The sequence below is a fragment of the Rhamphochromis longiceps genome, linkage group LG1 (genome assembly GCF_057381845.1).
Source record: "Rhamphochromis longiceps isolate RC_006_pf linkage group LG1, R_longiceps_female_GT1.1, whole genome shotgun sequence".
In the NCBI taxonomy this organism is placed as follows: Eukaryota; Metazoa; Chordata; class Actinopteri; order Cichliformes; family Cichlidae; genus Rhamphochromis; species Rhamphochromis longiceps.
In genome coordinates, this window is record NC_140557.1 from 15,510,498 (window position 1) to 15,535,314 (window position 24,817).

General features: G+C 40.7%; 2 protein-coding genes across 2 annotated transcripts; both read left to right on the forward strand.

Annotated features, from left to right (window-relative positions):
• Nucleotides 1–97: 97 nt before the first annotated feature.
• Nucleotides 98–9,340, forward strand: ctsba (cathepsin Ba). Its single transcript, XM_085397737.1, has 11 exons — nt 98–261; nt 3,471–3,598; nt 3,682–3,767; nt 5,871–5,985; nt 6,196–6,311; nt 6,582–6,667; nt 6,752–6,898; nt 7,236–7,352; nt 7,726–7,854; nt 8,415–8,496; nt 8,769–9,340. The coding sequence occupies exons 2-10, from the start codon at nt 3,476–3,478 to the stop codon at nt 8,486–8,488; spliced, it is 993 nt and encodes a 330-aa protein (XP_085253863.1). The 5' UTR covers nt 98–261; nt 3,471–3,475; the 3' UTR covers nt 8,489–8,496; nt 8,769–9,340.
• A 1,352-nt stretch (nt 9,341–10,692) lies between these two features.
• On the forward strand, nt 10,693–24,388 carry adpgk2 (ADP-dependent glucokinase 2). Its single transcript, XM_085397861.1, has 7 exons — nt 10,693–11,158; nt 17,031–17,190; nt 19,583–19,773; nt 19,874–19,970; nt 20,070–20,206; nt 22,709–22,845; nt 23,304–24,388. The coding sequence occupies exons 1-7, from the start codon at nt 10,963–10,965 to the stop codon at nt 23,865–23,867; spliced, it is 1,482 nt and encodes a 493-aa protein (XP_085253987.1). The 5' UTR covers nt 10,693–10,962; the 3' UTR covers nt 23,868–24,388.
• The last annotated feature ends 429 nt before the right edge of the window (nt 24,389–24,817 follow it).

Here is a 24,817-nt window from a genome sequence, read left to right on the forward strand (position 1 = left end):
CTAATTCAGATGGTTGACTTTATCTGTAAGAAGTCAGGACTGGTTTAAACTAACGGAAGAGCTCGATGACCGCGTGGATGACGGTTAGATCACATGCTTTGAGTTCATGTGATCAGTTCACGTGCTATCAGGAGTAAATAAAAGCTGAAAGGGGCCGTTTTTAACGCCCGAATACTCTTTTGTACTTACGTTAGCCGGCTGAGGTTGGGGATCTGGAGCTGTAGAGCTGATCAAACTCATCGGTTGAAAAACATACTGCCGGTAAATATTTGTTGTTATTTATTGTTTTCTTCCGATTTTAGCCGCTACATCGTTTACACGGAGAGCTGACCGCTAGCTAAATCGGTCACATAAACTCATAGAAACCAGGTTAAAAAAAGGCCAAGTATAGCTCATATTTTCATCACTAGTCGTCACCAATAACATGCTAAAACCGATTTTGAGCTTCTGGGTGCCAGTTAGCTTATTTGATTGCATGGATTGAATGTTGTTTATGACTGGGTGACCCGTTTTAGCTTCACGGTCAGATGTTTTGAAACGGGTGAAGCCATTTCCCCCCCCAAAGAAACACACATGACTTATTCTTATCATTCGTTATTGATTATTCTGTGCGTTTTGGTATAGGCAGGCAGTATTTCGATAACATAAAAAGGGATTTTGGGGGGGTTAGAATATTGTGTAATATAATCCTGAATTCAGTCGGGGAAATGGAAAGTGAAACTGTGTTTCATAAGAGCGTCCTCTGAGCCATCCTTTTTCTTTCAAAAAGAAGAGGAAAAAAACTGGAAACAAATTATATACTGAAGCTTTGTTTAGTTAGTTGTGAACATGTGAGCTGCATACAGAGGCTCCCAGGTGGAGGGGTTAACCAGAGAGAAGTGAAATTATTCTAAGGACTATAGCGGTGTATTGTTCAGAACAAAGAAAGGTTTACTTCTACTGTCACGCACCTCAAACACCTCAGCGTTATAGGAAGGAATAAGGAAGTGATCAAGAGTAAAGCATGTAGTCCGATATGTTTGTTACCACACCTTGTGGGCATAAAACTGTGTGACAATTTAAAGGAAAAACCCACAACGTTTGCTCCCCCACTAGTGTGTAGATCTGGTGGCTCAGTTATCGACAGGGGAAAAACTACACAAACTAGTTGTAACTGAACACCTTTATACTATGATGAAATGTTATCCTATAATTTCCTTCCAGGAAAGCAATGCCCCTGTCAGATTGTTTGAATATGAAAAACATGAGTCGTATGCTTTGACCTCCAGTAAAATCTCGCTATGTCAACAGCCGTGGCAAGTTTTGGACCTGCACACTTTAAACAGTAGGAAATGAAATACTATCTTTTGAAAGGGTGTCGAGGTACACTAACTATTCCAGCAGCTTGGTAAAAGGACCTTAAGAAGGCCATAAGTTTTTTTTTTTTGTTTGTTTTTTTTAAGTTTAAGTAGACAAGAGGGAGCATAAATAGTTTCAAATGATTGAATTGCCTTCAGAGGTTGGTTCTTATCTAAAAGGAAGATAAGAAACTGAAGAAAAGATTTAGAAACTAAAGTTTTCCTTTCTCCTGTATGTCTTTCGATGGCTTTGGCTTTGACTCATCAGTTTTTTTTGTCTTTCGCTTAAACCACACAGGGGAACATTTATGGCCTCTTGGCCTTTAACAATGTGTTAATATCAACGCTAAACTGTCATCAAACTTAATGTGGAGGGTTTTCTTTACATGAACAGAACTGTGCCTAAACAAAGGTCTCAGTATGACTCAGCAGCTTAACTCAACTGTGGCATGAGTGCATTCAAAGGTACTGACTTAGTACTTGGAAAAGACAGCTCAGCGGGTTTCTCATCCACTTCCTCAAAAAAAAAAAAAATCTTTTGATAGAAAGAAACCACTTCTCTAGAGAATTAACCAAAAAACCATTTGGTGTCTTTCAAACATGTTCTACCATTCAAATTTGTCTTGTCCTTAATAAGATTTTTTTGTGTGTGTGTGTGTGTGTGTGTGTGTGTGTGTGTGTGTGTGTGTGTGTGTGTGTGTGTGTGTGTGTGTGTGTGTGTGTGTGTGTGTGTGTGTGTGTGTGTGTGTGTGTGTAATATTACACTGTACTTAGTTTGCACACATGGAATGGTTTCTTTAGCATAGCAGTTATTGTTTTTATAGCACATGCACAAGAATTCAAAATAATCCAAAAACTGGAGGACACTCAGAAATCTCTCTGCACATGACCTGTAAACATGCTGTCTTTTATTGAGCAGCAAGGCAGTGCTTTGGTGTGATCTCAGAGCGAATGTGTCATTCTGCTACGGGAAACTGCCTGTTCTTACTTCCTTTTTGATATGCTTTTTTTTTTTTTTTTTTTTTTTTTTTTTTTCATAATCCATCATGTGATAGAAACCAGCTTCACAGAAATTCACATGTTCTGTTTCTCAAGCAGGCTTGTGGTTTTGTTTTTAAAACAGGACCTGTCTGAGCAGGTGTGGGGATTTCACGTATTCAACAACATAACTGACTTCTGTTTTCAATGGAATGTTTACTCTGGCTTACTGGCACAGTAAGCCAGAGTAAACATTTTTGGCTGGATGCATTCATGTACAAGCCTTTGTTCTTTACTTTTGCTTGTAAAATAATTTTGGGGCACAGTCTCATCAGATTAAATAGTTTGTAGTTAGATCATCTGATCCCAGAAGAAGCAGAGTGTCTGCACTGGTATTGATTTCTCTGGACTTCCTGCTATTACCGAGCACTCTCCACTCCTCTTTTTAGTAGGCTACGTTATCTGTCTGTAATGGAACTAATTTCGGCTCACCCCATTGCATTTTACTTTCTATAATGTGGCCTGTATTATTCACACACTGGAGCCAGTTTCCTGTATCGTTGGTCCTGTCGTCTGTGCCATATGAACTGAAACCCAGAATCTTTAACAGTGGGGGGAGTGCAAAGGAATTTTTTTTTTTTTTTTTTTTCTTCCTTTACCGCGTGGCTGCTTATCAAAATCGACTAAAATCGTTGAAATCATTGGAGCATTTGCTGAGGCAGCATCTTTAACCACTGAAGGGGACTTTGACGCATGACTGACTCTAAGAGGTCTTTCTCCGCTCTCTCTGCATCATTTTTTTTTTTTCCACTCGTAGCTTCAAGCAGTGTGATGGTGTTCAATCAGCTGTGACCTTTTAAGTGGTGATGTAGTTTCAGGAGTCTATCTTAAAGGGTGAATATCATACTGTGTGTAGCTGCAGCAGTGTATTGACTACAAATGTGAAAATCCAGCAGAGCTGGAGAACAGCTGAGGATTTTAAAATACAAATAAACCTCTACTTCCTGTTTTTGAACTCTAGCTAGACTTGTGAATGTTCAAGAAAATCAAAAGGCTCATTTAGCCGGTTACTGAAATGAAGTCTTTGTTTATGACATGATGCAGTAACAGAATAAATTACCACAGCTAAACCAAACTTATTAACTTGTCTTTCAGGCAAGATGTGGCATGCAGCCTTCCTCCTGTTGGCTGCCAGCTTGTCAGTGAGCCTGGCCAGACCCCACCTCCATCCACTGTCTAGTGAGATGGTCAATCACATCAATAAACTGAATACTACCTGGAAGGTGAGTGAATTGTTTTTTAATTTAATTTATGACAGACCTCTGAGAGTAAAAGTGTTTGACTAAATCTCCTCCCTGTCTTGCAGGCTGGCCACAACTTCCATAACGCCGATTATAGTTATGTGCGCAAGCTGTGTGGTACAATGCTGAAGGGACCCAAACTGCCAGTCATGTGAGTCTTAGTCATATGTTCTGTGGTTGCGAAACAAGTCCTCTAACGATCCCTGACATCAGAATATTTCAACCTACGCTGACCACAGGATAGTTGACTGTACTTTCACATTATTCTCAGTGTCACTGGAAACTTACCAATAGGGCTACATGATTATGGCTAAAATGCTAATCACTTATTTTGAGTAATGAAATCAAAATTATTTGTTTTAATTTTTACATTGTGCCACATTCTTGTTAAATAAAACTTCTTTAATAAAATTAAATAATGTACTTATTCACCTGAGAGCATCTCTTGGAAGCTGAATTTAAAGTCTTTCACTTCATTCATCGTAGCTGCATAATTAAAGTGAATATAAATCATAGTACTCGACAGCTGTGGGTCCCTTTCCCCTGGAGTGTTTTTCATACAGCGTGGGTATTTCCACTGCTTAAGGCAGTAATCTTTTGTTTAGGAAGGTAACTGTTTTCTTGAAGCCTTCAGTACTCTCTGTTTATTGGACAAGTCTGTGGTGATTTCAGTATGCCTTTGTGAGCCGGAGGAATAGGCTTGTTGTTATGGATGTCTGTAGGATGCAGGTCGATTCACATTAGCAGCTCTTGCATCACATACAAGTCTTCCTGCAGTCATTATGCTGCATTTTCTGATGGGTTTTCAGGGAGTTGAATAAGTTGAGTTGTGATGCAGATACAACTCTATGGCACTCGCTGCATAGGAGTTCTTCTAGTTAGGATTAGGGATGGGTATTGATAAGATTTTCACGATTCCGATTCCATTTTCGATTCTGTTTAACGATTCGATTCTCTTATCAATTCTTTTTAAAAAAGGAGAACACTAAGGTCGATTAGCTTAGAACTTTGTTTTATATCTTCTCTTTGAACAAGATAGAAATTTAGGAGTAACATGGCCTTACAAACCCAACAGTGAGATCTTAAGAGATCCTTAAGAGATCCAGCCTACAGCTCTTCAATGGGGTGTCACAGGGTCCCCGGAAAAAAAAAATTGTAAATGTAAAATAATAAAATCAATATTCTTCTGTAGTAATAACAAAGTATAACATAAATTATTCTGTAGCAATTACACAAGAATATCCAGTAATGTCCCTGCCTACAATTAAACACATTCACTTACCGTAAATCGGGGCATCTGCTGTGGCAAATGGGTGCAAGCCTTTGACCACAAACTTAGTCACTGCTCGGTGACATTCGTCTATCCTGGCCTGAAAGGAGACGCTACCGGTAGACTGCAGCGAGAACTGCCAGCATCTGAGCCAGCCAGACTCTGTCTGTCTCTCTCATCATGGTCACCTAAATGCACAGTAATGGCAGGTTTTGTAATAAGGCAGATCGCGCTAACATAATATGCACTGTTAGTTGAATATTTATCTGCCGCATTAACGGGAGAGGATGTGCAAACGTTACCGCTGCTGCTGGGTTGAGATTCACTAGTCCAGAGCGGAATTAAAAACATGACATTCATTTAAGGTCATCGTGTTTTGTGAGCAAATGCTTTTGCATATTCGTAGTGTTTCCTCCCTTAAATGAAAGATCTACTTTGCAAGTATTGCAAGTTGCTCTGTCGTCATCCGTTCTCGTAAAGTATAATCAAGCTTTTGAGTGTTTGAGCCGCCATGTTTCCTGCCAGGTAAATGACGCTCCGCAACGTGGTGATGTCATTCAGGGCGACTGGCAAAAATGGCAAACAATTCCAAGGAATTGAACCGGTGGGAACCGGTTCTCAACAAGAACCGGTTTTCGATACCCATCCCTAGTTAGGATCACCCGTGCCAAATCCAAAATGTTTCCAAAGAGTGTATGATCTTCTTTCAGGGCTGAGTTCTGGAAGGCATCTGACTTTTCTTGCATTTATATTTTATTGTGGTGTTGCTCGTCCAGAGTAGTACAGTCAACTTTAACCTCTGCAGTGCAGGGAACGGCTGTGATTGGCTCATGTAGGCACGTATTTAAGCGGTGGTTTAGGGTATGTTTAATTTGCTTTTGGTTGGATTGATGGAGCATGCATATTCAGTTTTGCACAATCATTAATTGTGCAGCCCTACTTTACTAAAACAATAGTAAGTAAAACTTCTGGTTTCCTCTGCAGGGTTCAATATGCTGGAGATTTGAAGCTGCCAAAAGAATTTGATGCTAGACAGCAGTGGCCTAACTGTCCCACTCTGAAAGAGATCAGAGACCAGGGCTCCTGTGGATCCTGCTGGGTGAGAAGCTGCTCAATGTCACCACATGTAGCTAGACTCTTCAAGAGCTCTGTAATCTGAAATTGCCTAAGAAACTTAAAAAAAACAAAAACAAACCCTCATTAAGGAAGAGAATGGAGCTCAGCTCTTAGGACAAGAATGAAACCTTTGCTTTTCAAATTTTGCGATGATCTGTTTCCCTGCTTCATGTCTTTGTTGTTGTGGGTCCAGGCGTTTGGTGCTGCAGAGGCCATCTCTGATCGTGTATGCATTCACAGCAATGGGAAGGTCAATGTGGAGATCTCCTCAGAGGATCTGCTGACCTGCTGTGACAGCTGTGGCATGGGGTGAGCAGTTCTTACCCATCAGATAACTGAAATCACTAAAATATTAAAGATCAAGCTATTAAGATTATAATTATTTACCAGGATCACTGAACTTTGATAATTAAATATAATGAACCAAACTATGACATAAAAACCTTAATCTGGGGAAAAGAGCAGCAGATATAGATGATACAATTGGTACTAAGAGAGGGAAAGAAAGTTTGGCGCTTTCCTTAAATAAGTTCATTTTTAGTAAGTAATGTTTTGTTTTTCTGTGTGTGTGTTTTTTAGATGTAATGGTGGCTACCCTTCAGCTGCCTGGGACTTCTGGGCAAATGAAGGGCTGGTCTCTGGGGGTCTCTATGATTCCCACATTGGTGAGTGTGTTTCTGATAGATTGATGCAGTTATGCGCATGTTGGGTGTGATTACAGTAGAGACACTATATCCTTGTGTCTGCAGGCTGCAGGCCCTACACCATCGCCCCCTGTGAGCACCATGTGAATGGCAGCAGACCTCCCTGCACTGGGGAGGGTGGTGACACACCAGAGTGTGTCCGCCAGTGTGAGTCTGGATACACACCAAGCTATACACAGGACAAGCACTATGGTAAGAGCAGCAGAAAGAAATGTATATTTATCATAAATAAGGTTTGTAATATTGTCTCAGTCTGCATAATTATGAGTAATAATTGCAACGTAACAAAACAAATTGTTATTGAATTATAACAAATGGATATTATATGAAATCTGAGGGAACTCCTTATCCTGATATTCAAATAGCTATTGTGCAGATGAACTTTGATTTTCCGGTTGTTGTTGTTTTTTTTTTTTGTTTTTTTTAATTACACATATTATAAACTTCTACATGCAATATTTTATTATTATTTTTTTTATGTTGGTGAACAAGGCTGTATGCACACATATCTTGACTCTGTGTGTTGCAGGTAAAACATCTTACAGCGTGCCATCAGACGAACAGCAGATTCAGTATGAGATCTACAAGAACGGCCCTGTAGAGGGAGCGTTTACAGTCTATGACGACTTTGTTCTGTACAAGACTGGTAAGAACACATGAACTCATCACACATGTAATGGTCACCCTGCCTGCCATTTCACAAATTCACTTTTACTTTGTGGCTGAAGCATAAGCATATAGTGTGGGATTGTGTCCTCTTAACATTGATTTGAACTGAAGCTCCTCTTTGTTTAGCTTTTGCAGAGGTTTGTGTGTGAAAAGTTAACAGGCTTTCATGCTGGAAATCTCCAACTGCAGCTAGATGCAGTTTGATATTCTAGTATTTAAGGTGCCTTGAATGTGACTTAGTATGAAATAGACACTATTAGAATACACACCCAGTCTCTTCACTATATTGTACTAAAAAAAAAAAAAACAACTTTAGGTGAGCTCTAATGGATTTGTTCTGTCTTATCCAGGTGTTTATCAACATGTGTCTGGTTCTGCTGTCGGTGGTCACGCCATCAAGATCCTGGGCTGGGGAGAGGAAAATGGCACTCCCTACTGGCTCTGTGCCAACTCCTGGAACACTGATTGGGGTGATAATGGTGAGCAGAGGCAGTTTAATACTGTTAACACACGTAGTCATCATGCTATGCAAGGGGAGTCACTACTGAAAATACTACAGTATAATCCTGTAAAATGGAATGGGGAGTCTTATAGCTGAATCAGTATTTTGTTCAGAATCACAAGGACTTGATCTTCATTAAGACAGATGTATTATTTTTAATTATACATTATTTATATCAGGAGCACACACTTCTATATTTGACTTTATTTTACATGTAAAACAGACTGACTTCATGACACCAAAGCTGAAACCCTGTTCGCTCTATTTTTTTTATTCATTTATTTATTTTTTTAAACAATAATCATTAAATGCTCTGAAAGGGGGTCTTTACGTCTTTAACTTTTACAAATGTTTTCTTGACATTGTTCTAGCTCGTTTACACAACTCTACCAGTAAATGAGAAATTCTTCTCTTACAGTAAATTATAGTAATACTCCCTCACTCAAAATGGGCAAATGGTGCTGTTTATAGATGTTCACGTGTTTTCTTCAGTTTAGGAAATTGAAGTAAATTCTGTTTTTGTTTTTTGTTTTTTAGGATACTTTAAATTCCTGCGTGGTTCAGATCACTGTGGTATTGAATCTGAGATTGTGGCAGGGATTCCCAAATAAAAACTAAGGTAAGATGGTAAACAGATGGATTTTATGTGTGAGATTTTTTTTTTTTTTTTTTTTTTTATTATTATTATTTTTAAGTATGGATTTAAAAGATTATTCATAATGTACTTCTGACTTTTCTTACATGCATAATTCAGAAATGGATTCAGATTTTCTTCTGCTGTCAGTTACATGTAGACCCACATTAACTCGATGCAAGTCCAGCAGGCTGGTGTGCCAACTTTAAGAGTCATCCTTGCTTTAATTTCCCATTTTTCTCCTTTTGTACCTGCAGGTTTTCAGCTGTAGCATCATTACACTATCACTAGAGGGCGATGCACTCCACTGACCAGAAGACACAGCTGACAAAATTAACTGCTTTTAGTCCTTTTTACCTAAAGCGCGCTGATCACTTTGCACACCGGCTTTAAAAACTAAAGCGAGGTGAATTTGCAGATGGGATGTGACAGAAATGTGATGAACCTGAGGAGAAAGTGCTGGAGTTGATGTTTTCACCTCTTAGACAGACAGGAGAAATTTTATTTTAGACAGGCATTAGCATTTGGTTGCTTCAAAACAGGCTATTACTGTTGTAGAAGTGATTAAATTTATTTTGACAGCATGGATTGTTTTAGAACAGCGCAATGTCATTTTGACGAATGTGTCTAATTTGTAATGATCACAGCTTTTATATTGAATTTATAATTTCTCAGTGCTACTCCATAATGTCAGGATGGACTGTCACAGGTGCCAGTTAGTGTTTTTAAACTTGGTTGGAAATTAAATGCAGTGTTGGCTGCCTGTTATAACTATAATATTGGCGCATAACTGTTATGTTTTGAAATAAAAAAAAAAAATTAAAAAAAATCTTGGTGTGTGTGTGTGTGTGTGTGTGTGTGTGTGTGTGTGTGTGTGTGCTATTACAAAATCTTTTTCCTGGATTAAGCAGATAATAGAGAAACTTGAGCTATCACAAATGTAAAGTTTTGATGTTGTTAATTCTCAAGTGATTACACATGACAATATGATTCATAACTTTCCGCCAGTAACTCTTAAATGATTTATTATTTTTAATGCAATTATGACTCCCTGCATCTCGGTTTTGGTTGTAATTTATATACCAGAAAAAGCAACATCCAATTGATTAAAAATACAAAATTTGACAATCACATTTTCTGTCCCACCAATGAATTTGAAGCAAAATGCAAAATTATTTGTGTAAAATACACACTTCTGGGACAAAATGTAAACCTAGTTGTTAAAGTTATTCCAAACCATTTAAAATACAAAACTGCCTTACAAGCATATCAATTAAAGTTGGTAATAAAGGTGCTTCTTTCATATTTGCTCTGTTTACACATCTCTTTTAATTGTTAATTAACTTCTTTTAACATTTACATATAAGATCACTGCACTGCAATTTGTCTCAGCATACATGAAATGCTCTTACCAAAACTTATTTTCAAAAAGGGTGGCATGGCAAAAGTGTGGGGTTTTTTTTGTGTGTGTGTGTGTGTGTGTGTGTGTGTGTGTGTGTGTGTGTCTGACTGACTGGATTCAGTGTCGCTAACAGCACAGTGTCACTAACCAACTTTACCAAAAGAATATGGATTCATTTCAATGTTTCCTTATGTGTATACATAAAACTACATTTAGCCTTCATTTTCAGTCCATTACTTTCCCCAACTTGGATCATTTTCTGAGGAAAAAACAACAACACTAGTACCAATTTGCAATCCTGTGGACATCCATATGAAACAAATATTGCATATATAAGTAAACAGTATTAACATTTGTGGACCTGAATATTTATTTGTAATAATCTACAAACACAAATGATATATTTATCTATTCTACTCTGATATCATATGCAACTCTGCTATTCAAATTTTAACAATGGCACCATATAACTTTTTATAAAATAGTTAGAAAAGTATAATTTTGATTACTTATTAATTTTCTTGTCTCCATAACAGAAAATTATAAAATAACGGATCCATTATCCAATTCATGAAGCTTTTTAATAGATTTGGAAAAAACATATTTAGGATCGTTTTCGCCGCAATAATTGTGTAGTGAACTTTTAATCAAAGGCTAAACTGTTAAACTGAAAAAAAGACAAACGAGCCACTTCCGCCTTGTCAGCAAAAACAAACCCGTCCACGTCCCTCCCCTCATTAGTTTTCCACGTAAGCGTTTCCCGTTCCCCAACTAAACAGCACCTCTTAAAACAGAATTTGAAGCGACGATTTTGTTTGTTTGTTTGTTTGATTTTTTTTTTTTTGGGGGGGGGGGGGGTATTTGTAAAAGAGACAAGAATGCAGTTGAAGTGATTTTTCTTAGTATCGCAGAAAATCCACTGTTCGGTATCCGCCCCATTAAGGTACATCCGGGACACTCGGGCGACCAAAACAGATAACCTAGAGCACAGCTTTTCAGCTGCAGCGCAGGGGGAGAGAGCGCTTGTACACAGAGCAAGAGAGCGAGCGATGGAGGCGGGAGGCAGGGTACCGTGGGTGAAATATGGGTCTGTCGTGTCCTTATTTGTGGTTGTGTTGGCCCTCTGGTTCCGGTCACCCCAGAATGCAGTGCTGGACGACCGACTGGACACAGTCCTTTCCTCCCTGCTCCGGGCTGAGCAGAAAGTGGGGATGAATAACGTCGCCAGACCCAGAGTAGCGATTGGTAAGCGTTACGAGCTAGCTAACGGTGGCTAGCCTAACCATAGACTGTATGAGTGCAACCTAATTTCAGGGGTTTGTGGATTAATGATCGATCAGGTAAACGGCGCCAGAATAACAGTAACATTAGTCACTGCCCGCATTCACTAACAGAAAATAAGTTGTTAACGCAGTGGATAATATTTGCCTCATATTTAATGTCAAACTTTAGTAAACTGAGAAAAGTACATTTAGGGGTTTCTTATGGAAATAAATAAGGTTGTGTGTTGAAGCCTGAATAGATGGTGCGGAGGGGCAATAACCATGAAAGGTGGTCACCAGATAAGATGATTAGTTCCAGCTTAGAAATAAAGTCTCAATGAGTGTGCTCCGGGTTACAGGTTTGGCGTTTGGCATATAAAGGAAAATATATTTAATTAAAATACAACTTTTCCACTTTCTTTTAAACAGAAGATCAGTTTTTTTGTGTGTGTTTTAGCTGTTTTCCTGTTTGGTAATTATCTTCCAGTAAGGATGCATCCAATGATTTCAACAATGACTTGAGCCAATTATGACATTCACTTCAGTAATGTGTAAGGTGGGGCAGTATCTGCAGTTATCAGTAATATATACACTACTTAACTAGCAAAGGAAGCTTAATATTTTTTGGAGCTTGGGGGTTTTTTTCTGGATGAAAACAGATGGTTTGGGGAGATTATGAATATAATGACAACTTCTCTGCATGACATTAAGGAAGAGTGTTTGTGTTATCTTAAATAACAGATGTCTGTCCACTTTCCTCTTATTTTTGGCCTTTTTATAATAAAGATATATTAGAGTATTTATTTATTTATGCTTGAGTAAACAAACCCCACTTAGAAATAAATAGTTAAGATGTTTTGAACAGTCTTGTGAGTTTACCTGCCAGAAGTTTATAAGCAGCAAAACCCTTGGTTGTACTTTGAACTTCTTAAAAACAACTGTGCAGGCTCATGTGATGTAAGCTCTGGTATTCTTATAGTAATCCAGTGTTTTGTCTCGTGAGCAAGTCCTAAAACCTTGTGCTTTGGACCATCGCACAGACACTCAATAAGAATCAACTTGTCTGTCCAGCCTTTACCCAATAGGTTACCAATAAGCTCAGCAACAGTACAACCTGATGTAAATGCGATTATAAGAAATTTCTGCCAAAAGATCAGAATCAGCCTTGTTGTTGTTTTTGTTGCTGTTGTTGACTAGTTGCATGTGTTTGTGTGTCACATCAAATTAGAACAAACTATAAGTAAAAGCTTGTTTTCATGGTGCCAAAAGGGTTCATAAATAACCAGAAAAATAAACAACAACATACTGGCAACATGTGCTGTATTTAGTATTTAGTATTTTAGTATTTATTTATTTATTGTCATTGTCAAGAACAATGAAATTGCGTTTGGGGCTTCCATACAACCCCAAAAAAAAGAAGAAAATAATAAATACCCCTTAAAACCCAAGTGTACATATTTAACCCAGTGTGACTCCAATGCAATAAGACAATCCTTAGCAATAATGTTCGTAGAAATTCAGACAAAGACCTGAGAAACATGACAAAATACAACAATGCAACCCATTCAATATTATTGTACTGTGAGATATGATATCAGATATGATAGTTATCTATTTAAGAAAGAGGGGGAGGGCAGGAGGGGGAAGAGAATAAAGATATGATGCACCAATGCAGACCAGTTCATTGCTATTAAGAAGTTGGATATGGTTATTGTCCGTGAGAGGGGGGCAGAGAGTTCAGGAGCCTCACAGCCTGTGGATACAGGCTGTTGGCCAGTCTGGATGTTCTGGCCTGTATAGACCTGTACCTTCTCCCTGAGGGCAGCAGATGGAAAAGGTGGCGCGTAGGGTGATGTTGGTCCCGCAGGATACTGTGCACCCTCCTCAGACAGCGAGTGGGGAAGATATTACTGATCTCTGGCAGACTTGTTCCAATAATTCTGCCAGCTTCTTTCACCACCCGCTGGAGTGCTTGCTGATCGGCCTTGGTGCAGCTGGGGAACCACACTAGAAATCCATACGTCAGAACGCTGCTGATGGCACAGTTGTAGAAGTTCAACATCAGAGATCTGGGAATGTGTGCGCTCCGCAGTCTCCTCAGGTAGTAGAGGCGCTGTTGGGCCTTCCGTACAACTGAGGTGATATGGTTGCCCCAGGACAGGTCCTCGGTCACAGTTACCCCCAAGAATTTAAAACTGCTCACCCTCTCCACCGCCTCACTGCCAATGAAGAGAGGCAGATGGTTGTTATGACCCCTCTTCCGGAAATCTACAATGATCTCCTTGGTCTTTTTGGTGTTTAAGACCAAGTTATTGTCGTGGCACCATGACTCTAGTTGTTGCACCTCTGTCCTATAGTTTGTCTCATCATTGTTGGATATAAGTCCGAGCACTGTAGTGTCATCTGCAAACTTAACAATGAGATTGGACGCGCAGGAGGAAATACAGTCATGGGTGAAGAGAGTGTATAGCAGAGGGCTCAGAACACACCCCTGAGGGGCACCGGTGTTGACCACAAGGGTGGAAGAGGTGTTCTTACCCACTCTGACACTCTGTCTACGGTTAGTGAGGAAGTCCACAATCCAGTTGCACAGAGAGGAGTTAAGTCCCAGTTGGTGGAGTTTGGGACGGAGTTTGTATGGCCGGATGGTATTAAAAGCCGAGCTGTAGTCTACAAAGAGGAGCCGTGCATAGGTGTTCCTGTGTTCCAAGTGCTTCAGTAATGTGTGCAGCACTGTGGCGATCGCATCCTCGGTTGACCGGTTCTCCCTGTATGCAAACTGGTGCGAGTCCAGGGATGGTGGAAAAGCAGCTCTGATGTGTTTAATGACCAGTCTCTCCAGGCATTTGGCGGGAATGGGGGTGAGTGCCACAAGTCTGAAATCGTTCAGACATGTGACATTTGACTGTTTTGGGATGGGAACGATGGTTGCTGCTTTGAAACAGGATGGTACCAGTGAACAGGACAACGAGGTGTTATATATAGAGGTGAAGACGTCCGCCAGGTCCGCAGCACAGTCTTTTAGCACCCGGCCCAGCACTCCATCCGGCCCGGCCGCCTTCCTGGTGTTAATGCTCCGGAACACACGCCTCAGCTCATGAGTGCTCAGGACCGGAGCAGGGTCGGTTGAGGGGAGAGGGGACAGGACAGGGTCGGTGTTCTCCCTGTCAAAACGGGCATAAAAGAGATTTAGATCCTCAGCCAGAGTAGAACTGTCGGCTGAGGGTGATGGTGTTCTTCTTTTGTAGTCCGTGATAGCCCTGATGCCCTCCCAGACCTGCCTTGGGTTTGTGTTGTTCTCAAACCTGGCCTCGATACGCCTCCTGTGCTGCTGCTTGGCAGTCTTGATGCCTCTTCTCAGGTTGGCCCTGGCAGCACTGTATGCCTCCTGGTCCCCGGATTTGAAAGCGTTGTTCCTTGTTCGAATAAGTTGTTGAACTCCGTGTGTCATCCAGGGTGGATTATTAGGGAACACACGGAATCGTTTCCAAGTTGTTACATTGTCCACACAGAAACAGATGTAGTCCAAGACAGTGGAGGTGTAACTGTCCAATGCGACACGATTGTCAGTGTCCTGCACCTTGAATACATCCCAGTCTGTGCAGTGGAAACAGTCCTGAAGCATCGGAATAGCATCCTGCGGCCATGTTCTCACGGTTTTGGTTGTAATCCCAGTGCTCTTGATCTTTTGTGTGTATATTGGGTGTAGCAGAAGGGAGAGATGGTCTGACAGACCCAGGTGGGGATAAGCCTGGGCTCTGTACGCATTCGCCATGTTGGTGTACACCTGGTCCAACGTTCTATCTCCTCTGGTAGCACACTTCACATTACGGTGGAAATTGTGAAGTACAGATTTCAGGTCCGCGTGGTTAAAATCCCCAGCCGCAATAAAGACACTGTCCGGGTGTGCTACCAGGCTGTTATTGATGCTGCTGCTCAATTGTGCTAACGCTAAATAAAGTGCTGGAGTCTGTTATTTTGAGCACTCGTATCAGAGCAGAGTTGGCCATGAGGGATGGATTAACGTTTATTGCTATTAGTTGCAGGATTGAACAGTACAACATAAATAATGGCTTACTGACACTTAACCTGAGCCCTGACCCAGAAACAGGTTTGACAAATGCTAACTCTAAATTCTGTCTTAATTAACTCTTTGAGTTTTCAGCTCCAGAAATAGATGAAACTTCAACCAGTCCACTCAGTCATCAGTTACCCACTCTTGATTTTTCATAGACAGATAAATGGTTAAAAATGTGACCAAATATGACATTTTACATTTCTTAAATATAATTATTCAGCTGTAAACTGACTTTTGGATTTCCACAGCACAAGGAAGACAGATTTTTGTTGATTTAGTGGTGCAAATCCTTTTCGGATATTGCAGCTTTTCAAAATGTTGCTCAACATCCAGTCTTTAGCCTGTTTTTAAAATCTCACTTTAAACTGCATTTAGTCCCATTTAAGAATCTTAAGTGGCGCAGACAACAACAGTAGCATCATTTATTCCAGCATGAGAAATTATTGATCTTTGATCTTTTTTGGCTTTTTTTCTTTCTTTTTTTTTTGCCTAAAGTGCAATAAAAGTTAGTTTTATTGTAACAGGGATTACAAAATGTGCAGTGCAAGTTAACTAACAATTGGGCAACTTCTTTATTTTATTCTGAGCTAATCCACAGTGCCCATTGATGTCCACTGTTATCCTTACATTCATGATTGATTTAATAAGAAGATTAACCAGCATTTAACTGTTTGTAAAGATGTAAACAGCTTTGACATTGACTGTAATAATGGGGGAAATGAAATGGTGTCATAGAGATGGTGCAGGTGCAGCATGAGGGAACATTCAGAGAGAAGCTCTGTTCAATAAAATATATAGGGGAACAGGTTAGGTTAAGTTGGCTCTGTTTCAGGAACAGTAAACTCACTCATCTCCTCTCAGGGTTAACAAACTCTGAGTTTCCACTAAACCTGCTTTCTGTGACAGGGTCCTGAAGGACTATAAAATGCACCATATTCATATTAACCTTATGAAAGCAAATCTAACTGTATCCCAAAAGGTTATTTTATATTTTTTATATGAAGCTACAGCAGGAAAAAAAGATAGGGTTGCAAATTCAGACAAAGTTGCCTGCCTGCCTGAAGCGTTGGCCCCTGTTCAGACATGACCGGCATCTGTGAAGCTCAGAGCTTCTATATCTGCTGATGGGACATATGATTGATCCAGCAGCTGAAACTCTGACAGTGTGTCACTATTTCAGCTGTGATTGGAGATAAATGCAGCCGTACTGGGCACAGCAGCTGCAGGTTGTGTGGATTTCTCACTATTTAGTATGTTTTATTTTCAAACAAAATTGTATATATTTAGCACATTTTGTTTCAGGCGGGAAAAACACACGTACTTCATACGGCATATGCTATCACAGAAATCGTAGCATGGCACCATGTTTATAACGTAAAACTTCATCAATACAAAAAAACAGCAATGATATAGTAAAAAGGAAAATTATTATTGTTATTATAAACAGTGATAGAAAAAACAAAAAACACTGGTTATAACCTGTAAAAGGAAGAGAAATGACACTGTCAAGTGTAGTCCAGTAACAATAGAAAAGGCCTAAAATTTAAAAATGAATTCAACCTGCAACTAAACTCAAGGGCTAAGCAGGAATGTTGTCTAGTTTGCTTTTAAATGCTGATGAAGTTGGGGCACACCTTACATGATTTGTGAGGTTATTTTAGTGGCTTTGGAGCACAAAGGTAAAAGCAGTGTGACTAGTCATACCAGTGTTCTCCCTGTCCTGATTTCCAAATGAATATTGCCTCTTTGAGTTTCTTTCTCTCTTTTTCATTCACAGGTTTTGGAGGTTGTGTTGACCTGATAGTAGACAGTGTGTCACTGCTTAATAAAACAGGCATCCAGCCCACAGACCAGCCCCTGCATCATGACTACCTAGAAAATGTGGAGCAGCTGGCTCAGAGCTTTGCATATTTCTTTGCACCAGGAGCAGCTGCAGAGTAAGTGATGTCTGTGTGAAGATGAGCCCATTTAAAAGTAGAGGTCCAGATCTGGAAGCAAATTTTGAGTATATACACATAGATACACATGTACTTTGAATAAATAAAATTGTGGCTATTCAAATATTTGCAGTCCTATCGGTGCTCTGAGTTTTTTCTTCTGAATTTTCCTTTTAATCTTAAACTGGAATTTGAGGTGTTTGTACTGAAAGTATACAGTTTTTTTTGTTTTGTTTTTTTTTTTTCATTTTTGCTGCTGTTTATGTTTGAAAAGGCTTTTTAAGTCTTGAGAATACAGTTGAATTAATCTCCCTGATCTGCTCAGTCATTGCTGACTGCTCGTGTTCTGGCGCCTGTGAGCTCTTGTTCATTGTCTGGAATAAAACACCCTAAGGGCAACAAGACTACAGAATCAGCAGGAACCCACATAGAAAAAGAATGCGCGCTAACATGAATTAAGACTTTTCTGTTAGAGACAGAAACTGTGTCTTTTTTAACATTTAAACTTATTTCTCTGGTCCTTATACTGCCCGTTTTGGGGATTGTACGTTCTTAATGGCAGCCAAATGACTGAATGTATTTAGACTTTGTGTAAATACCATGCAGAGTCATTCTGAAGCATCTAATCTAAATGAATAAATGTCTAATAATATGTTCAAAGAACAAGAGAAAATTGTTTTTTATCTGGATAAAGATGCTTATTTTGAAAGGGTGCTTTGTTATTACGGCTGTTTGTTCTACCTATCATTGGAGATGTGCATTTAAAAAAAAAATGTTTTAACAAGTATTTATATTTGTGACTTCAGGCTATAAGAAAGCTGCTGTGTGAGCGTTAACTCAGCAGTCCCCAACCCCCGGGCCACGGACTGGTACCGGGCCGCGAGAGTTGAGACTCGGGTGTGAAATGTATGGTTTTCAGGGTTTTTATCGGTTTTTAGCGTTATTTTGTTATCGTTTTTTTCGTTAACTCTGTTTTCCTGGGTCTTTTCACGTGTGTTATGAATCAATCTTTTTTTTTCAGTATCGGTACTAGTTTTATTTTGTTGTATTTATCCGCGACACCTTAAAGGCCGGTCCGTGAAAATATTGTCGGGCACAAACCGGTCCGTGGCGCAAAAAAGGTTGGGGACCGCTGCGTTAACTGATAAGCAAGAATGAGATGCAATTATCTGGCAACCAAGCCGAGTCCTCATGCTGTTTCATTCTGATATCCAGCATTCTGGCATCCTGAGGGTGATCATATTGTATGTTTAGTGAGAGTCCTACTGCACTTTTCTTTATGATCACCCCACTTTTAATGCTCAAAAGGATGGATATAGAAGTAATATATTTCAGCCTTCGTCTCCCACTGCATTGCAGCAGTGGGAGTACTGGGAGTCTAGGTGTTTAGGAAGAGAGAGGTGGCATAGGAGGTGGAAAGGAAAAGATCCAGGTGGAAAGGATGTGCACTGTTTCAGGATTGTGGAGGATACAGATAGAAATGTACTAATGACTGAAGAGAGTGTGTTGAAGACTGAAAGAGGTACTTTAAGGAGCAGAGAGAGAAGACAGCAAGAGTGTGTGGGGAATTGCAAAGGATTAGTAAGGAGGAAGTGAGGGAACCTTTGAAGAGGATGAAGAGAGGAAAGGCAGTTGGTCCAGATAAAACACTTGTGGAGGTATGGAGATGTTGAGTAGAGATGGCAGTGGAACGATACCAACTTTCAAGAACTTGGGCGATGTGTAAAGCTGTAGCAACTACAGAGGGATAAAGCTGGTGAGCCATACGATGAAGCTATGAGAAAGAGTTCTTGAAAGTGGGTTAAGATGGTGATGATCAGACAGCAGCAGTATCGTCTCATATTGACAGAGAGCACTGAAGATGTGATGTTTGAGAGTGTTGATGGAAAAGTATAGAGAAGGTCAGAATGGGTTTCTCTATGACTTTTGGGATGCCAAGAGACTTATGTGAGGATAAATGGTAAATAGGCTGGTTCTTATATAGAGCTTTGCTAGCGCTGGAACAATCAAAGCACACTCATAAACACATTCATACTCCGATGAAATCATCGTAAATGGTAAATGGCCTGTATTTGTATAGCACTTTACTAGTCCCTAAGGACCCCAAAGCGCTTTACACATCCAGTCATCCACCCATTCACACACCCATTCACACACTAGAGCACTAGATCGTAGAGCAACTTGGGGTTCAGTCTCTTAACCCAGGGTGGTGCAGGACATATCAATATGCAGGAAAGAAGTTAAGCGATCATATTAGTGGCAGATGCTGTTGTTTTGTTTTTTTTCATTCTGTGGAAAGTTAATTAATAATGTAATTTAAGCACCATAAATCACAGTAATGTCAGTTTTCACTTTCACAGTTTAAACCAAAGTTTTTTTTCTTCTCCCACAGGCGTTTTATGCTAAATGAAACCCTCTTTAGCGAGCTGGTCGAGGGGGCCCGTGACTTACCTGGAAACAGATGGTCAGTAGGCGGCAATGCTCCAGTAATGGCTAGTCGCATGGCAACCGAGGGATGTGATGTGTTGCTAGGGGGAACTTTCAGCACCGATTTTACTGATGTCCTGTCGCAGCACATTACAGGTACTCGAAATAAGACAAAGTGATGCATCCATTTTACTTTGAATGAAATTTCCGTTTTGTAATTTTTATGTACTTTGTGATATTCCTTTTATCTCCTCAGTGGCAGGTAAAGTGATAGATGAGCCAGACATTCATCTGATTCTGGAGTATCCAACTGGTGCCCGCTGGGGGCGCTATACCTCACGTAGAGCCAATAGGTAGGTGTCATACAGATGCATCAGAAGCGTGGAGTGCGTGTGTACACGGTGCTCTGAGGTGATAGTTGTTCACTTCGTTTGTGTGTTTGTGTTCTGTAGATACATCATTCACAGCGATGCCAATAACCCCTACCTGTCCTCTATGGAGGAGTTTGCTCAGAAACTTATAGACTTCAAACCTGACCTACTGGTGGTGGGAGGGCTCCAAATGATGGACAACTTCCCTTTCCGGTCAGGTAAGAAAGGTGTTCCCTTCTTTCTGATGCACAGTTGGGCTCGCTGACGTTGAACGTATTATCCTGGGTTAACCAAAGCAGTTTGAGGTTAGCGTTACTCTCTCATATCACCTGGAGATTAAAATTCTACTAATTGTAGTTATCAAAAGGAAAGAGGTTTCACCTTAAATATGAACTCTGGACAAAGTTGGTAGATAATTTGGGTCATTGTCTGGAGTTGAGATTGTCAACTCTCACTACTGGAAATGCTCAAATTTGTTTACACGAGGGTGGTGTCTGAGTAGAGCGTGCTAGAGGCAGGACACGAAATGTCCCAGCTGTGTATCACTGTTACCTGGAGCTGTTCTCACAGTGACGCAAATTGTTGAGGGTTTGTAATCAGGAGATCGTGGATATATGATCCCATGCACCTTTATCAGGTAGTGTCTATGAAAGCTCAGGGCTTTAAGCATAGTTAAGCATACTGACCAGTGACACTTGAAGTTGGCTGGATTTTGGCCACATTTGGTGATAGCTGTACAGTGGGGCAAAAAAGTATTTAGTCAGCCACCGATTGTGCAAGTTCCCCCACCTAAAATGATGACAGAGGTCAGTAATTTGCACCAGAGGTACACTTCAACTGTGAGAGACAGAATGTGAAAAAAAAAAAAAAAATCCATGAATCCACATGGTAGGCTTTGTAAAGAATTTATTCGTAAATCAGGGTGGAAAATAAGTATTTGGTCAATAACAAAAATACAACTCAATACTTTGTAACATAACCTTTGTTGGCAATAACAGAGGTCAAACGTTTACTATAGGTCTTTACCAGGTTTGCACACACAGTAGCTGGTATTTTGGCCCATTCCTCCATGCAGATCTTCTCGAGAGCAGTGATGTTTTGGGGCTGTCGCCGAGCAACACGGACTTTCAACTCCCGCCACAGATTTTCTATGGGGTTGAGGTCTGGAGACTGGCTAGGCCACTCCAGGACTTTCAAATGCTTCTTACGGAGCCACTCCTTTGTTGCCCGGGCGGTGTGTTTTGGATCATTGTCATGTTGGAAGACCCAGCCTCGTTTCATCTTCAAAGTTCTCACTGATGGAAGGAGGTTTTGGCTCAAAATCTCACGACACATGGCCCCATTCATTCTGTCCTTAACACGGATCAGTCGTCCTGTCCCCTTGGCAGAAAAACAGCCCCATAGCATGATGTTTCCACCCCCATGCTTCACAGTAGGTATGGTGTTCTTGGGATGCAACTCAGTATTCTTCTTCCTCCAAACACGACGAGTTGAGTTTATACCAAAAAGTTCTACTTTGGTTTCATCTGACCACATGACATTCTCCCAATCCTCTGCTGTATCATCCATGTGCTCTCTGGCAAACTTCAGACGGGCCTGGACATGCACTGGCTTCAGCAGCGGAACACGTCTGGCACTGCGGGATTTGATTCCCTGCCGTTGTAGCGTGTTACTGATGGTGACCTTTGTTACTTTGGTCCCAGCTCTCTGCAGGTCATTCACCAGGTTCCCCCGTGTGGTTCTGGGATCTTTGCTCACCGTTCTCATGATCATTTTGACCCCACGGGATGAGATCTTGCGTGGAGCCCCAGATCGAGGGAGATTATCAGTGGTCTTGTATGTCTTCCATTTTCTGATGATTGCTCCCACAGTTGATTTTTTTCACACCAAGCTGCTTGCCTATTGTAGATTCACTCTTCCCAGTCTGGTGCAGGTCTACAATACTTTTCCTGGTGTCCTTTGAAAGCTCTTTGGTCTTGGCCATGGCTGTTTGGAGTCTGACTGTTTGAGGCTGTGGACAGGTGTCTTTTATACAGATGATGAGTTCAAACAGGTGCCATTCATACAGGTAACGAGTGGGGGACAGAAAAGCTTCTTACAGAAGACGTTACAGGTCTGTGAGGGCCAGAGATTTTCCTTGTTTGAGGTGACCAAATACTTATTTTCCACCCTAATTTCCGAATAAATTCTTTACAAATCCTACCATGTGGATTCATGGATTTTTTTCTCACATTCTGTCTCTCACAGTTGACGTGTACCTCTGGTGCAAATTACTGACCTCTGTCATCATTTTAAGTGGGGGAACTTGCACAATCGGTGGCTGACTAAATACTTTTTTGCCCCACTGTATGTAAGAACTGATGTCAAAAGAAGAACAAAACACAGAGGTAGTATCATAGGCTGATAACCAGCTTCCCCCTCTGAGCCAGGCTGTTTGCACAGCAGATCAGCTGTGTGTTATTTGATCTGACAGTACCTTTGTCTTCTGGTCTGCTGTTTTCCTCCATGTCTCTGCTGTTTTTCCACTCTTTCATTACCCTTTTGTCTTTCCTGTTGAGTTGCTCCTTCCTTTAACATCACTGTACCCTTTCGCTTCTCTTTGTTTTTGTTTTTTTTGTTTGTTTGTTTGTTTTGTTCTGTTTTGTTTTTGACACCCTGCGATCTGCCTGACAGCGTCTACAACTCTTCTTTAATCTTCCACCTATTTTGGATCATTTCAGGTGAGAGAGAAGCCCTCCTCTCCCGTCTGGGACACCTGCTTTCCTCCTCATCCCCTCAAATTGGAATTCATTTTGAAATGGCAAGTTTTGTGGAAGAGAGCATCATGGAAGACCTGCTCCACTACGTCATTCCCCATGTATGTTTGACTGATCAATGAGCAAAATGATATCACCAACACTGAAGAAGTAAAATGTTTATTTACAGAAACAGAATGAGTCAGCTTTGTGAAAATAGATGGATGCCAGGAAGATTTGCTTAGTTAAACTCAAAGCAAAGCAGGCTGACTCAGTGGGAGCTGTATTTGCTTTCCACTTTTGCATAATCATATTTTGAAGAAATGCGATGTTCTGCTGCTTTCAAAGGTGCAAATTTTGCCCCATAATCAAGCCTCTTCAATACTGTAAACACATAATGAATATTGTTGTGGCTAGACCTCAAAGCCATGGTTTTCTTTGTGCACTCAACACAAAGGCTGTAGTTTATTCCACTCAGCATAACAAAGCAGCCAACACACATGTGCAGACCTGATGAAAATGTAAAAGTAGTAAATAGTAAAATCGGTTTTAACGAGTTACCTTAATTCTGCTTTTCCAGGCGGACTCTTTGGGGATGAATGAGCAGGAACTTCCAAACCTGCTTAGCTCGCTCAAAGGCTCCAACATCACCGTATTGTCAGACCCAAACCCTCGTGTAGCTACTGTTCTTGACCAGATGAGGGAGGTCTATCGCATTTTGAACCAGCGCCACAAGGAAGCCAGTGCAGAAAGTCGGGCAAATGGTGCCCGAGCTACAGTCAAACCACTGACCCGACTCCATGTCCACACGCTGGCTTTTCAAGCCATGATTGTGACTCGTGGCTCCAAGTGGAAGAACACCATGTCAGCCACTGCCAAGGCTTCGCTCACAGCTAACCGCCACGTCTGTGGCTCTAATGACATTGATCCCAGCAAGGCGAGGCTCATAATGGACGACTCTTTCTCCGTTAGCCGACAGGAGGGAAGCCAGCGTATCCCTTTACAGGAGACCAGGCCTGTCAGCTGTTGGAGTGAAGAGGACTATGACATCTGTGTAGCACCAGTGCTGGTGTGCACTGAGGTTTATCAGACTGCAGGTGGAGGGGACAACGTCTCAGCTGCTGGCCTGGTTCTGCAAATCTAGAGAAGGACAGACACCAAGTGGTCTGTCTGTGTGTATGTTTGTGTGTGTGTGTCGTGCTGATCAGATGTTAGTGAACCGCGTGATTCTGGAAACTTGATCTAGGTGTGATGCACACTAGCCTTCAGAAACTGACGCAGGTATCAGGCTGATGAGTCGTCCTTTGTGTCTCACAGCCTGAGGTGCACATTAAGGAAAATTGTTATCCTTCATAGTTGGAGTCAGATGATGGAGAACAGTGGTTATCTATCAGGTTAGGCCTTCAAATGTTTGATTTTTGAAAACGATACAAAGAAAAGGCAATCAAAAATTATACTTAAGTAATTAAGTGAAATATCTGCTAACTAGACTTATTGTAGTTTATCAGTTAGGTTAAACCATCACTGATTTAATCTCTCCTTGTCTTTTTCTGCGTGTGAAACCCATGCACATCACCTCAATTGGATTTCTTTTTTCTTTTTTTCTTTTTCTTTTTTTTTAAACAAAATCAGTCCTGCTGTTTCTTACTTGGATTTCCATGTCAACTCATCCATCATCTGACTCCGTTGATTTTAAATCAGCTGCCCTCTATTTATCCAATGCCTTACAAGAAGATGTTCAGTCAATATGAGATAAAGAGGAACGAGGTATGGATAAAGTCAGATGCCAAACTGTAGGTTGTGGAGGGTTTTAAGTTTCTTTTTAAATAGTACAGCATTTTTAGTAGCCTTTTTAATTGTTTTGCACAACTTCTGCTGAAGGATAAAATCCTCCTTAAGTCATGTAAATGCAGGGCTTCACTATGCAGAAAACGGATTCAGAAGAATCAGAAGTAGGTGGATCTTGTCAACCACTTGAACTCTACAACTCAGACCAGTGAACAAGCTTTAGACTTCACCTGCCTTTGTGCAACACACATTTTCAGATGAACTTGAACCTACCTATGACTGAAAATATCTGAAGCATTTTAATGA